Source organism: Macrobrachium nipponense, chromosome 12 (assembly GCF_015104395.2).
Source record: "Macrobrachium nipponense isolate FS-2020 chromosome 12, ASM1510439v2, whole genome shotgun sequence".
Lineage (NCBI taxonomy): Eukaryota > Metazoa > Arthropoda > Malacostraca > Decapoda > Palaemonidae > Macrobrachium > Macrobrachium nipponense.
The window spans coordinates 103267923-103282508 of record NC_087205.1 but is presented as its reverse complement, the minus strand read 5'-3'; the positions used below and the strand labels follow the sequence as shown (position 1 = coordinate 103282508).

At 41.4% G+C, this 14586-nt stretch overlaps 1 protein-coding gene across 5 annotated transcripts in view; it reads right to left on the bottom strand.

Annotated features, from left to right (window-relative positions):
- LOC135224723 (zinc finger SWIM domain-containing protein 4-like) overlaps nucleotides 1–14586 on the bottom strand; it is a 288431-nt gene that overhangs the window by 206526 nt on the left and 67319 nt on the right. For 2 of the 5 annotated variants that reach the window (XM_064264014.1, XM_064264015.1), the window contains exon 1: nucleotides 9317–9713. The exons of 1 other annotated variant lie outside the window; for it this stretch is intronic. In XM_064264014.1, coding sequence (XP_064120084.1) covers nucleotides 9317–9674 — 358 coding nt within the window. In that variant the 5' untranslated portion in view covers nucleotides 9675–9713. Of the gene's footprint in view, nucleotides 1–9316; nucleotides 9714–11976; nucleotides 12086–14586 lie in introns of those variants that run through there. 2 more of the 5 variants (XM_064264017.1, XM_064264018.1) reach the window with 2 other exon arrangements.

Here is a 14586-nt window from a genome sequence, read left to right as displayed (position 1 = left end):
TCGGCAGTTAACATCGTGTGACGTATAATCGTCTAGAGGGTGTCTGGGTGGGGGTGAACAGACCGACACATGTGCACATATACGCGTACAAACGCACACTGGTCTACATACGCACAAGCATAGCTTGCCAACTTTAGTTGTTTGCCAAGAGGCAGGGAAATAAGAAAGTAATAATTGCGAATAGGGGGGTCAATATTTACTGTTTCATTACAACTTTGTCTCCTCAGAACGCGAGAAAGAGAGACAGAGAGAGAGAGAGAGAAGAGAGAGAGAGAGAGAGAGAGAGATACCATCAGCCGAGAGGCGAACAGCAGCACGCACAGGCGAACGCCAGTGCAACGGCACACACACACAGAGGTGCAGGAGAAGCGTTAAAACAAACAAGCAAATGGCAAGAACTTCTGCCTTCTTCCTCCCGCGTGCCAATAACCCACCCCCTCCATCCTCCACTCCCTCCCATACCCTCACCCCTGACCCTCGACAACCCATTATGACCGCATTCAGGTTTACGGGACAAGCTGGAAATTTGAATCAACATTCCTTTTATCACTTGTAGTTATTCTCGAATAAAACGCATTCTTATAATTATATATATAAATATAAAAAATCTCGCCAAGAGGAGGCATGTATTATTAAATAATGGCGATTAGCGCAAATAAAGAACTAAACAATTACACTGAAATTTAAGAAACCTGAACATAACGAAAATAAACAATTACACTGAAATTAAAGAAATCTGAACACAAGTTATAGGTTTACATTTTAAATACAGAGAGAGAGAGAGAGAGAGAGAGAGAGAGAGAGAGAGAGAGAGAGAGGCGTTCATCACCCCCGCATGGACGCCAAGCCATAGGAACTCGTGCAAAAAGAAAGAAAGAAAAAAATTCCTGTTCAAGGCTGAAGAAGAGGAAGAAGATTGGGGGCCCTTCGTTGTTGGCGGAGTGGAGGGTGAATGTTCGCTCACACACACACACACATATACACACTCCAACACAACCTGCCCATTGGGTCTTTGGCTCTCCCTAAAACATGCGCACAGACGCACTGGCCCAAGACCAAACATGCGCACACGACGACGACACCGGTGTGGCGCACGACCAAAAACGTAAGTACCCTACCCACCTACAACCTGCCCTCAGAAAAAAATGGCAGTTTCTTGTGGAAAAAAAAAAAATTCTTGAGAACCCCTGCTGTCCCAAACTTCCCGTTCCGAGGGACTCAAACTATGCACCCACAAGGGGAAAAGACCAACAAGAACGAACTGTCCAACCCTGTTAAATCACACCCAAGTCTCAACCCACCCAAGAACCTCAGTGGAAAATTTAAAAAACCTTTCGAAAGGTCACATTTCAACTGATAGCTAGAATAGAAAAAAACATCACATGAAAACCATATAAAAAACCCCATCAGCTTGTGACATAATAACGCACGTTTTGACGCAAATCCACACCACAACAACCTCGATTACATCATAGATCGCCTTCTACCGGTAACCCATTTATCTTGAACCCTTGAAATTTAGCCAGGGCATCTTGTGAACCATGTCTGAGGCAATTAGAAATCTTAAAAAATGCACAGAAAACCATCCAACAAACTATTGAAACCTAAACTGGAGACCTAAGTAGTCGACCGGGTCTCACTACACAATCAGACACAATACCGCTTGAAAAAAACCACGGCACATCAGCAACGTACCCCACAAAGAGCCAATCCAACCACAAACCCGTAGCTTCATAGATGCAAGTCTTCGGTGACCAAAACATCAGCAAGACGTCCATTCCCCGATAACTGGAGCCGCATCCAAGGGCGACCACAGAACGCCAGTGCAAAACGACGCTGGCGACAACTCCAAAGACGGCGAAGGCGGCGGCGGTGGTGGTGGTGGTTGTCTCATGCGGTAAAGGTGCGGTATGGCAGGACAATGGCACGGCTGACCCGCACAATGGCCAAAGACAAATGAAAATCATCGCCCAGAGGGACCTACGATGTGCAACCCCCTCCTACCACAGCACCATTCTCTTTACCAACGCTGCACACGACGTTCACGGAAGAACCATACGAGCAAACGTACACGAAGGTACTACACGCAATGCAGGAATGAAACAGTACAGAGAAATCAAACAGTTAGGTTGCGGGGCTAACCTAAATACATTATATATAAAGTGGTACCATTCGCAAAATAGGAATGACTAGGAACAATATTTCTGGGTACACTCTTTCAGTGTAGGAGAAACATAGTAACCATGTAGCCTACTGCTAAAATATGTCTGGGCTATGACACTAAAAAATTAAAAAGCAGAAAAAGAGAAAACAGCTATCCATCAAGCGAAACATACTATCATTTCATAATATATTCTAACAAAGCTTCAGTCTGTCTCGAAAAACGCATCAAGATCCGACAGCAGTCATTTCCATTAATAATCATCACACAATACATATCAAGGCAGGCATGGGCTACTTCATTTGTCATCGACTGTCTCCTCCTTAGGCCTACGGGGGATAAAGCTATCAAGATCGCTCTAAAGGGGAGGAGGTCTCTTTGCCGCACGCCTTACTACAGATATGATATAGGGCCCGAGTCCAAAGTGAAAAATAGCAATATGTACACAGCAGAATCTAAAAGGGAGTATTAGAGACAAACCCTTTCACATTACCTATTTTAACGTCAGCATAAGTTTCTTTTAATTCACTGACTGGACACCAAGACATTTCCATTTATCATAAATTTAATATGTGACAATACGTTGCGTTTTCCTCTGAAGAAAAATGACAGTGGATGACACAATAACAATTCTACAATGTCAGAATCCTCTACTGGCCTCTGAAATGGCAGTGTGTGTGTGTGTGTGTGTGTGTGTGTGTGTGTGTGTGTGTGTGAGAGAGAGAGAGAGAGAGAGAGAGAGAGAGAGAGAGAGAGAGAGAGAGAGAGAGAGAGAGAGAGTCCTTGGCTCAGCTATACAACTTCCCCCCCTGAATTTTTAAGTTATCTCAGGAGTAAAAACACGAAGAGCGCCTCACGAACTCGACAACCCTTAGAAAATTCTCAGAACTACCGTCTTGGCTACCGTTCAGGCACTGACTGGAGAAGGGCAGTGGAACTTCAGACAGTTGGCTAGGTTTCTTGAAGATGACGGCTAGCCTACATCTTCAATATGTTACATCGAAACTAATTTTCCATATTAAAAAAAAAAAAGAAAAAAAAGTATTTTTGACATCCTTAAATAAACCACTACATACAAGGGAGTGCCAGACCTAGTGTCATAAATGAACGTTCATGTTCTCATTCAAAATCAACACTTACACCACATCAATTTGTAATAAAAAAAAAGTCTCTTGACGCATTAGGGACAAAGTTAATGCATTCTACAGTCTTTACTTTAACAGTACAGTACTGTGACGCAGCTTCTCCCGTGTTAAGTATATTGTCATCCACGCTAAGAGTACCAACACGCAGTTGCTGGCTACATCCTCTCTCACAGTTATACCCTTCATCATCATACTCATCATCAGTGGCAGCAACCCTTGACGACGACCGGATTGATGATGATGATGATAATGATCCTTCTTACACGCTGCGTCACGGCGTAACTAAACTTGAGGCTGTTCTGTAAGATGTGCACAGCTTCGCCGAATGAGACGTTCCAAATCAAATGGGAGGGAAAGAAAGAACATGATGTATAACTATTGTCCTCTGACATGTGATATTGCTCAAGACCCAGAGGAGCAGTGGGGAAGAAGGAAGAGGTGGGACGCACAACTGGATAAATCGGCGGAAATAATGCAAGGGTTTAAAAACGAAAAACGGGAAGTGGGAGGAAGAGACGCAGCGAACGTTGACAGAACAACGAATATAGCAAAAATTGAAATAATGAGGGTAGAGATGGCGAGACGATAATACAACAGGAGGATAATGAGGAAAAAAGAAAGAAAAAAAAAGGGAAGAGGGGGGAATGGGGGAAGGGGGTGTCCGAATGATACGAAGGTGGAGCCGAGATAGAAGACTTGGTATATCATTAATAGGAAACAGACAATGGAAGAATTCCAGAATGAAGTGTCATTTGAGAGACCAAACAAAAGTATCCTTTTTCTTTTTCTTCTTCTTCAGATCCACTGGCATCTACAGCTACGGCGTATCTTTATCATCATTCCACACTAAAACGAAACAATCGCTTTAAAAACGGGACATACTCGAATTGCCCAACTATACGGTCAAACCCTATAACGACATTTTATAAACAAACAAAAATCTATACAATCACAATATGCTCAAGCGTAACAGCGCCTGGACCTAAAGTACAAACCATGAAACCGTTTCCACAGCATTTGGAATTCTGGTAGACTGAAGAGCATTGCGCGTGTAAGGTCTATCTTCCAGTTCCCTCCACTGGAGCGCTAAACTAGGATTGCATCCCACCGTGTGGGATTCGCCATTGTAGTTTTAAAATCGTCCCCCGTCTATTAAGGAACAATTTCTCCCACCCACCCATTATAGCAATCCCACTTGAAACAGCTCCCACCATGTAAGTGCTTGGCGCCCATACTCCATATCAAAAGCATCCCCACCCACCCACCTAGCTGAACTGACAGACACCATGAGTGTCCCCCCCCCCCCCACCCCCCCCCATCCACCTCTCACTCTCCTATCCAGCCCATCTTCCAGTTCGGCAACGAAGCCGACGCCCCTACGACACCTTTTATCGCATACATAACACCCGAGTTTTTAACGACGGGCGTCAAAACCGACGTGGTCTCTTGATACGTTCACGCGCCTCTCCCTCCTCGACCTTCAGTCTTCTGAATCAAGCCTGAACCTTATCTAAAGTGACCGATCCGAGCACAACCATAAACGAGCGAACGAACACGAAAGAAATGAGCTCCGCTGAAATCCCGACTGTAACCAATGTTAACAGATAAAAGCACATGAGCACGAAACCCGGGGAACATGACGTTCAAACAGCTGCACGTCACGTCAACGCCTCTCACATTCACTGCGTCATTCACAAGTAAGTCTTCGATATTAAAGGCCTTTCGTGCTTCACCATGTCATTCTTCTCTCCTCTCTAAGCTATACATTTCCCTCCTTAAAACATATCATTACTTTTAATGATATATTTACATCGTCAGGCTTTCCGGTCCCTCTCTCTACCCTTAGACACACTCGTGCATATGTACAGACACTTACACCACACACACAATATATATATATATATATATATATATATATATATATATATATATATATATATGATATATATATATATATTAACCACCATCTAATATTTACTTAAACGTCGACTAACGAGATCTATATATACATCTGGGGCTCCTTGATACTGGATCCCTCAGTCGAGTCGGCAAATAGCAGCACTACTATCCAAGAACCGGAGGCCTACACTCAAACAGGTACATCGGCTTTAAGAGGACATTAAACCAATTTTGAATAAACGAACAGTTCTGTCCTAAGATCATAGCCCTTGCCTTGCGCGCCGGAAGCCACGGGTGAACTCTAGGTTCTGACGTCAAAGTTCAACGAAGTCGTTTGCATACGTAAGTACGCACTGTATATACGATTTACAAAATCCATCAAATGTACATAATATATACACAAAATGTTCAAAACAAAGTATGAACGTAACTACTGAAAACTATAAAGCATTTTTCAATCCACGAGTCCAACGGTACGGGAAAACGTCATCTGAAACTGGTATCAAACTAAAAGTAAGTAAAGTTAGTGTCCAGAACTTCAATCTCAAAAGACTATGAAACATCATAAGAGAGAGAGAGAGAGAGAGAGTGCATAGAAGGGGGTTGTTGATGGGGGGGATGTGGCTCCCGTGAACAGTAGTACTGCCTGAAGGCGCGGATGTCACGTCGAGTGGATCCCTTCCTGTACCCCACCCATCCCTTCAAAACCCCCAACCACTACCGCTGGTTCACCACCAAAGGCGACCCCAAACCCCCCTCTCTCTTCCACCTTTCAACTCTTAAACCCAACCTCCTGAGAGAGAGAGAGAGAGAGAGAGAGAGAGAGAGAGAGAGAGAGAGAGAGAGAGAGAGAGAGAAGCCAATAACCACTTACTGTACAACTGCCATTACCACAGAAGGGCTAAAACATGATTTAATATGTTGTTTAATCAGTTAAATCTTGAAAATAAACCATAGGCTACTCAACAGAATTTAAAAACTTCTGTAACTGATTTGCGGAAATGATTCACAGCAAATCAACTTGACACTCAGTTATGTTGGCTATCTACACAAACAACAAAGTCGTCAAGGAAAGGAAATAAAAGGCATAGAAATAACGGGTTTCAGAAATACTTCCACAACCGCGCCAGTTATATACTGAATCTTGATCACCTTTCTTACTGCGTTCTATTCATACGAAACTACCTTCTGCACAGCGAGCTTTAGTAAGCAAGTTCTATTCCGGTTTCTTAAAAGAAATGCAACGTCCCCTGATAGGAAAGACAATAAAGTGTAAAATTCGAGGAATAACATCCTATACTCCCATAAATCCTAGTCATAAAATACTGCGACGTCCACCATAAAAGTGAAGATACGAATGACGTAAGAATAAAGAAAACACATACTACGAATGGCGTAACATTGCCTCCGTAAGTCAATAAGTTTCGCCCACTTTCAATAATGTACCGGCCGAGACTCCCGACACAAAATCAATACCTGATCATGAGTGCTTAAAAATGACTCCCTCCCCTACAGGCCCTACCCACAGAGCTCCCTAATGCAGCCCTACGAATACCACCCATCCCCTACCCAAAAGCCCTTACGAGCCTAAAACACAGATGCTGGAGCCAAGAGGCAGTGGCGGCGCTTTGCGGAAATGGCACAGATAACGGGATTCACTTGTTCCTCCCAAGAAAGGAAAATGGAAAAAGTTTTACCCCACCTATTCATTACGAATCGGAGTGGTTTAAAAATAAAATCAGCTTACTAAAGTATTCCGTTCTCGTAGTTTCTTCCAACGGATCGCTGTACATTGGCTCAAATAATCTGTAATAGTGCGTGTCCAAATGTACTCATGCTTTCGGACCTTTTTTTTACACTACGATTCTTCTGTTCTTGATCGTATTACATGCCAAAACACACATGTATCAACACATCAGGCTTTTATTAGCGTTCTCTCTACCCCTATTAATATGCACTTTTATTTTCCTTTTGTTTCAAACTTTTCCTTTTCGTCCACCTCTTTATGATATTCATTGTGTACCCCATTCTACTTATCTGCATTCCAACGACAAATCCACATTAGGTTCCCTATCGTACTTACCTGCACTGCTACAAATACTAAGACTACACGAAAGGCATTCCATTCCTACGCTACAGTTATAGAAATAAAGTTCCGTCCTTTCATGTACATCACAACATTGACCGAGGTCATGAATTATATAACTTTCACCCAGTAGCTTGAACAAGAAACGATCATATCGTGGTTTATACAATTCAACGTGAAATGACATTCAATTCTAGCTTGTCCTGTACATCAGGATACTACTAGGTATCTTTACTACTATCTTACAATACACAAAGGCAAGTAAAATCATTTCTGCCAAATAACTGTATCCAAAGATAGACGGTTAGTGGCCGTCCTTGGTAGACTCATCCCTTTCGGAGCGGTTGGCTCTGTAGGACTTGACTCGGATGCTACAAATACGGGATTAAGGTGAAGTCAAAACTGACAAGTAGTAATGACAACTCAAGGCAAATGTTTGACAGATGGTGATCGAGAAAAAGCCTATTACATTAGCTGATCCCAAGAAAGCTTACACAATAAATATTCCTTTACTAGCATCCAGATATCTAAAATCTATTTCGCAGAACAGATTCTGACTAAATATATAATTTTTATATCCTCTCGCTATGCTTGTAATAGGCCTATTAGCCACTGTACGTCACAGCCAAGCTCACCCCCATAAGTACACACACCCACACAGTGACACTATATATATATATATATATATATATATATATATATATATATATATATATATATTTCAAGTTTACAGTTACTGATGCTGCATTGTATGAGCACGATCTCACCGCAGCATCTCTCATCGTGTGAAGAAAGTGAGAGAAAATCTCAGTAAGCCTGAGAAAAGCAGATGGTGCGAGCTGAGAGAAGTTGCACACGAAAAATGTTGTGTGGCTACACGAGATGACCAATTATTCATTTTCTTTTTTTTTACTGCATCAGTTATAATACCTAAACGATTCCCCAAAATAATATATGAGGCAACATTCGCTATTTTACTTTCAAATGGCAATCTGGAACTTTAAAAATTTTTCGATACACGATAGACCTGGATTAAAGTACTCCCGACGTAAGCTTGGCTACCTACGACGAAAATCATAAGAAATAATAGTACTACTATTAAAATAATTTACTTGAAATACATCACACGAAAAACTTTCCAAGAAAATAGCCAAACAGACCCAGAGAAGTACAGGACATAGGCCTATAGGCAAAGGGAGACTTGGCAACCGTATTGATTCAAAGACGGTTGGTAATTTCAAACTAACTCTCCCTTGAACCTTCGCCACCTCAAGAAGCACACTACATATTCACTAGTTTTACATGAACTGAAAACAACTGTGGGAACACACAGGTAATGTATTTGCAGGTAAATATACCATTGATTCCTGGCAAATAACCTAAACTGGCGATTTAAAGTTTTTTTTTTTCTTACTGAAGAAACCCAAGCTAAAACTAGATATAAAGGGAGGTAACAGGTTCAAAGCTAATAGCACCATGCTGGTAGGTTAACTAGTCTAAAGAAAAACTAGTACTAACGTCATATATCATGAAATTTAACCAACTGCTCTTACTATTCAATTTGTTGAAAGCAGTATCCGGTTCGCCCTTCTACCACATGAGTTATCTGGACTCGAGTATAGGTCTACCTGAAGTATGAGATAATTTGGGACGACTTCTAAAAGTTTCTTGCGTAACTTTGACAAAATCGTAACTTTTCCTGAACAGGATATAGGCCTAGTGAAGTTCCAACTTCTGCATATCAGAAAGTTCCTACCAAAACCTTATGGGTCTTACGAATTAGTACTACAACTCCCGAAACTTGTATTGGAGCTTAGAATAAGTTCCAACAGAGAGAGAGAGAGAGAGAGAGAGAGAGAGAGAGAGAGAGAGAGAGAGAATAGCTGTAGCAGCAGCAGGAGCAGGAGTCAGTCAGGTGTGCCCGAGGCCAAGGAGGCCTACTATAGTTGATCTTGGAAGGCTTGTGTCTACTTCTGGCCATACATACATTTCGAACTCCGTGTCAATGGGACTTTTTAGACTTACCAACTTGTAGGACATTTTCGACCATGCCAGACTCGACGAGGCGCAGTCCCCTGTAGAAGGGAAGGTTGTGATGGTCTGATCCAAGGGAAGAGAAACACGAATACATCCTGATATCGGCCTCATGCCTCGGGAACGACCAGTAGATGATACGCCGCTGTACAGGCTCAGGGATACGGCTGTACCGCTCCTCTATACGCTGGAACGGGATATGTTCAGCCACAATTTTGGCACATATATCAAGTAAAGATTCAACACTACGCACTCCTGGCCCTACACCACCACCACCACTGGCCATGGCCATGGCGGCCACTTTATGATGGCCCACGTAGGCCGCACTAACACTTCTTCCTCCCTCCATCGTGTCCTGCCTCCAACTGACTAGCTGCGTAAGGACTGATGCAGACCTTTAATCCGTAAGGGCGCAGGCGCAGCTGTTGCTCCTCCCACTGCCCGGCCCCGCACCAAGCATCGCTCCGCCCTCATTCACCACCCTCGGGGCCCTGTACAAGGCTTAATGGCTAGTGGTGTAATACACATGTACCATCTGTGGCCTCTGCCATCTGTGATTACCATGTGTGCACGCCTCCATTGATAGACCACACTATTTGTATCCTCTACGGCTGTAATTATACTTATTGGAGGCTCTTGGGATAAAGCCGCAGTCTCTGTAAAAGGTGACCATGCAACGAAACCTCTGAACCCCACCTGCAGATTTTTGATATCTGTAGACCCAATCACACGTGACCTCTGCTGTCTGCCAGAGTCTATATCGGCTTTCGGCTTCTTCTTTCTTTTTTTTTTTTTCTTGTGTCCTTTTTGTGTCTTCCATAATCTATTATTGTGGCGTAGCCAGCTCTAACACATATGACATTATCTTGACAACTGCTGTGTAATATCCATTCTTCCAAGGGTCTGTTCTCTAGAGGATACGAAACCTGCAAGTGATAAACTCGAATGCAACATGACCCTTTTGTTATTCAGTGTGACCTCTTTGTGTTCTAGATAAAGTATAGCTAGTAACATCTGTCAAGGTCTGCTACGTAATACTTTTATTTATATTTTTGTTGATACTATAACGCTAGCCTGGCTAGATTTGTATTCTTAAAGTAAACTGAATGTGCTGTTTAATAGTTAGGCCTATATCCATATATTAGGGTGGTATGCAGTTCCTTTGTGCTCGTTTTAGCAAGACGATCATGATAGTTCTTTAGACTTTTTTTCTGACATTATATCATAATAATTTTACTATTTATAATTAGTTCGAAAACATTAATTTTCTTTTTTATTAACTTCCTTTTACGGTATGACACTTTATAGGCAACCAAGACCTGGCATTTAGAACCATAATCACAGTCTCAAGAGCGTCTGTAGTCTTATGAACCCGAATAAACAATAGCCACGACGGCAACAACAAAATCTATAGTTTTGCAACACCAACACACATGCATGGTCTCAGATGCTATTCATAACTTGATGCCACAAAGGGCTTCTCCCAAAAATAGAGAGTGTTTCACATCCTTCACGCCTGAAGAAGAGATGAAGGAAAAGTAAAGTGAGGGCAGTGGTTACCGGAGTAGGAGTGGTTTGGAGTAGCAGCGGAGGTGTTGGTGATGGGGAAGAGGGAAGAGAAAAGATAAACAGAGAGAGAGAGAGAGAGAGAGAGAGAGAGAGAGAGAGAGAGAGAGTAGTCAACGGCAATGACGACAATAAGAAATAAACCTCCTAAGGCTTCTCTTGCCGTTTCAGGCGGTGCCATTCATGGGTGCCACACTCCTGGAATGGTTCTTCTCAGAAGAAGGTATTAGGGCGTCAGTCCAGGGGCGCTCACATACACACATGCACACACACACACACGTCTGGCCGATGGAGGAAAAGACGCATTTTATTGGGATGTAAACACAAAATTGTTTTGACACTTGAGGCTCCGTCTCCGTTTTCCCTTCGCGAAGAAGTCTTGGAATGTATATACAATTCTTAGGACATTTTTTCCTCTCGTTTTTGTTTCCCATTTCTCTTGAGAATATAGGTAGTCTAGATGTAGGAATGTGCATCTATAGGTCTAGTGGAAATTGGGTATGTTTATCTAATCGCTTCTCTTTCCTTTCTTAAAACTAATGTATGTATGTATGTAGTCTCCGACGGTTGTGTATGTTCGTCAGTAGTACTATCGATATAGTATATATATATTGGTGATATCTAATATTATATCAGTCCTTCGTCCATGGCTTGGTAATAAAGTCGAAACCAGGTCAGGACTCTTATTTTTCACCTGTGGTAATGTGAGATAAATGAATCGCGTGTTAAAGTGTTTACATCACGTATGTATGTATGTAGCAGTATGTTTGTATGCATATGAATCCAGTACATTGACACATATTTAATTTAGAAACAAGTTCAGTCTTCTATACACTATTCATTTTAACGAAGATTGAAAATGGATGCTCTTGTATTTCAGCTGTTGGCGAGAATTATGTTTATTAAGTGTATATATATATATATATATATATAGTAATATCTAATATATATATATATATATATATATATATATATATGATGGTTATGTTTGCAAAAAAAGTACGATTTCTGCTGAACAACGTTTATGAGGTTCCTCTAACTATATTATCTTCTCACTAGTATAAAAAAAAATATCTCCGACCTACCTTCACACCGCTCCTTGCTTGTATACACCAAACGATTCCGAAGTTCTTGAAGACTGTGCTTTCTGAATGCAAGGTTGTTGATCTGATGCACCATAGCGTACGCAAATCAAGCTCAACACTGACCGATATGTGTTTTTCCAGGCCAATATTGTCTGCTTCCCGTGAATAAATGGTATATAGAGTTGGACTTTCAAATCGTGGGTCAGCGGTTCAAATCGTTATGAATAGGTTTGTCTTTTCGGTATTTTTCTCGGAGAGACTGGCTGGTTATGATGACTATGAAGAGAATCTTACCGAAGGCTGATGTTTATGTTAGTCGATGGATCGACAGAAGTGGATGTAAACAGATGATGAATTCACCTTTCTTCACTATATGCTTCTTGTTATGATTTCCATATTTTTCGTTCATGATTGAAAATAATATAATTCCGTATATATATATATATATATATATATATATATATATATATATATATATATATATATATATATATGCGTGTGTGTGTGTGCGTGTATAGTATATGTATATATATATATATATATATATATATATATACAAATATTATCACAAATATATATTTCTGAAGCGAAAAAGTATATGCAGCTGTGGACTTTTCCAGACACTGTTTCCGCAGTTTTCTCTGCTAGACCCTAACCTAAGAAATTCTGTTCTATCAGACGCCCCCACCTAAAAAAAAAAAAAAAAAAAAAAAAAAAAAAATAAAAAATAAAAAAAATCCTGTAACTACTCCATTCTACTCGACTGAAAAGCTATTCTTGACCTCCTTTTCTACCAGTACTTCGTCCGACCATGCGCACGAAGATCGGGTGTGGAAGAATCGAAGCGCACTTTCTGTACAGTGGATCATGGCATCTATTGCGGCAGCAGCTGCGCTAAAAAAGAGAGAGAGAGAGAGAGAGGTGATGTTTGCATCTACTGCAGATAGCTACAACGGATAAAAAATTAATATGGGAATGAATTATTCAAATGGTTCTGGTTTTTCTCATCACGGGTACTGGGACACCCCGTTTCTGTATTTCGGAATACTGCAAGTTTCTCTTAGATAGGCAGATTTCACGTAACTTGAGGGACGAAGTCCAGTGATACCATCATGTATAGTCAGATTTTGCCCGTCTATTGTCTCATGGTGGTCAATAAAAGTATTCTTATTGTCTCTCCTTTCTTCCGTTTCCATCTATCTATCTATCTATCTATCAATCTATCTATCTTTTGTGTTTTCATTTTTGCTTGCCGAGATTCCATGGCGATAACAATTATAATCATAACATCTGAAAGTACTACATATGTAAGTTCGCTCATTCAGCATCTTAAAATCTATAGTTGTCACGACGAGAACGACCTGTGTTTTGTGTTTTCATTTTTGCTGGCCAAGATTCCATGGCGATAACATCTGAAAGTACCTAAGTAAGTTCGCTCATTCCAGCATCTTAAAACCTATATAGTTGTCACGACAATAACGACCTGTCAGCACCGAGGGTCGTGAAGAGGGTCATAGAAAGAACGAGAGGAAATCGATTGCTTTCACCTATCAATAGATAAACGGGCGAGAAAAACATATGCGTACGTTCGTCTGCTTCTTCACGACCGCCATCAGTATTCCGTCTTCAAGCAAGTCGTTGGCATCTTTCACTTTCCCCTCTCCCCTCCTTCGAACTAATATCTCGACTTTTCTACCCGACCCTTCCTTTAATTCATCAAGTTTCCCCACCTTTTTCTTCGGGTCGTTACCGTCCAGTCCGTCCGTACGTACGTCCTCCACCTCCTCCGATCGTCTCTTATGGCACCCTTTCCCCTGTAATACAAATTTATTCTGCTTCCTACTCCCCATCCTCCTCCCCTTTCTTCTTCTTCTCTCATTCACACCAACCAACTCCGCTAAATGCATCTCCCTTTGTAGACCAGTTTAATCCGTGTCACACACTCTCTTCCAAGCTCACACGGGAAATCTTGATGTGTGATAAGTATGAATAAACAGGACTTCTTCATTCCGTGACGCAATACGAATATAGCACCAGAGACCTACATTTTGACCCAACCCCTTTTTTACATCTTTCTGGAGAGCGCTTGCTTTTAATACCGCTCTCCAAATCCTTATACTTCAAGTTGCTCTCACCATCGTCAGGCAACGATGTCTCGCAACACCTAATACCTCTCTCCCTGTCCAGAGTCATATTAACACATGTATACATGCATACACACTCATCCGTTCAATAGACTGAATAAGGAAACATTCAACAGATATATCTAACATAAGCCAGATTCAGGATGGCGTGGAATCTTGAACTGCATTGAACCCGTCATCTGTTAGATGACCCCACGTTCGATGGTACTTGATAACCGTAAGAAATATATTTCTCTGTCTAATGACGTGCGCTGTTTCAGAACGTGAGTATGTACATTGCCTAGAGAGAGAGAGAGAGAGAGAGAGAGAGAGAGAGAGAGAGAGAGAGAGAGAGAGGTGGAAGTCGGTTGGTGCCAGAGATATATCCTTAGTCTACTTCTAGCTATAAAATTTAAAGAAATGTTTCTTTTTTTTTCTTTTTTTAGTTGGACCAAGCTGTTTTCATAGACTTTATTTCCAGTTATAG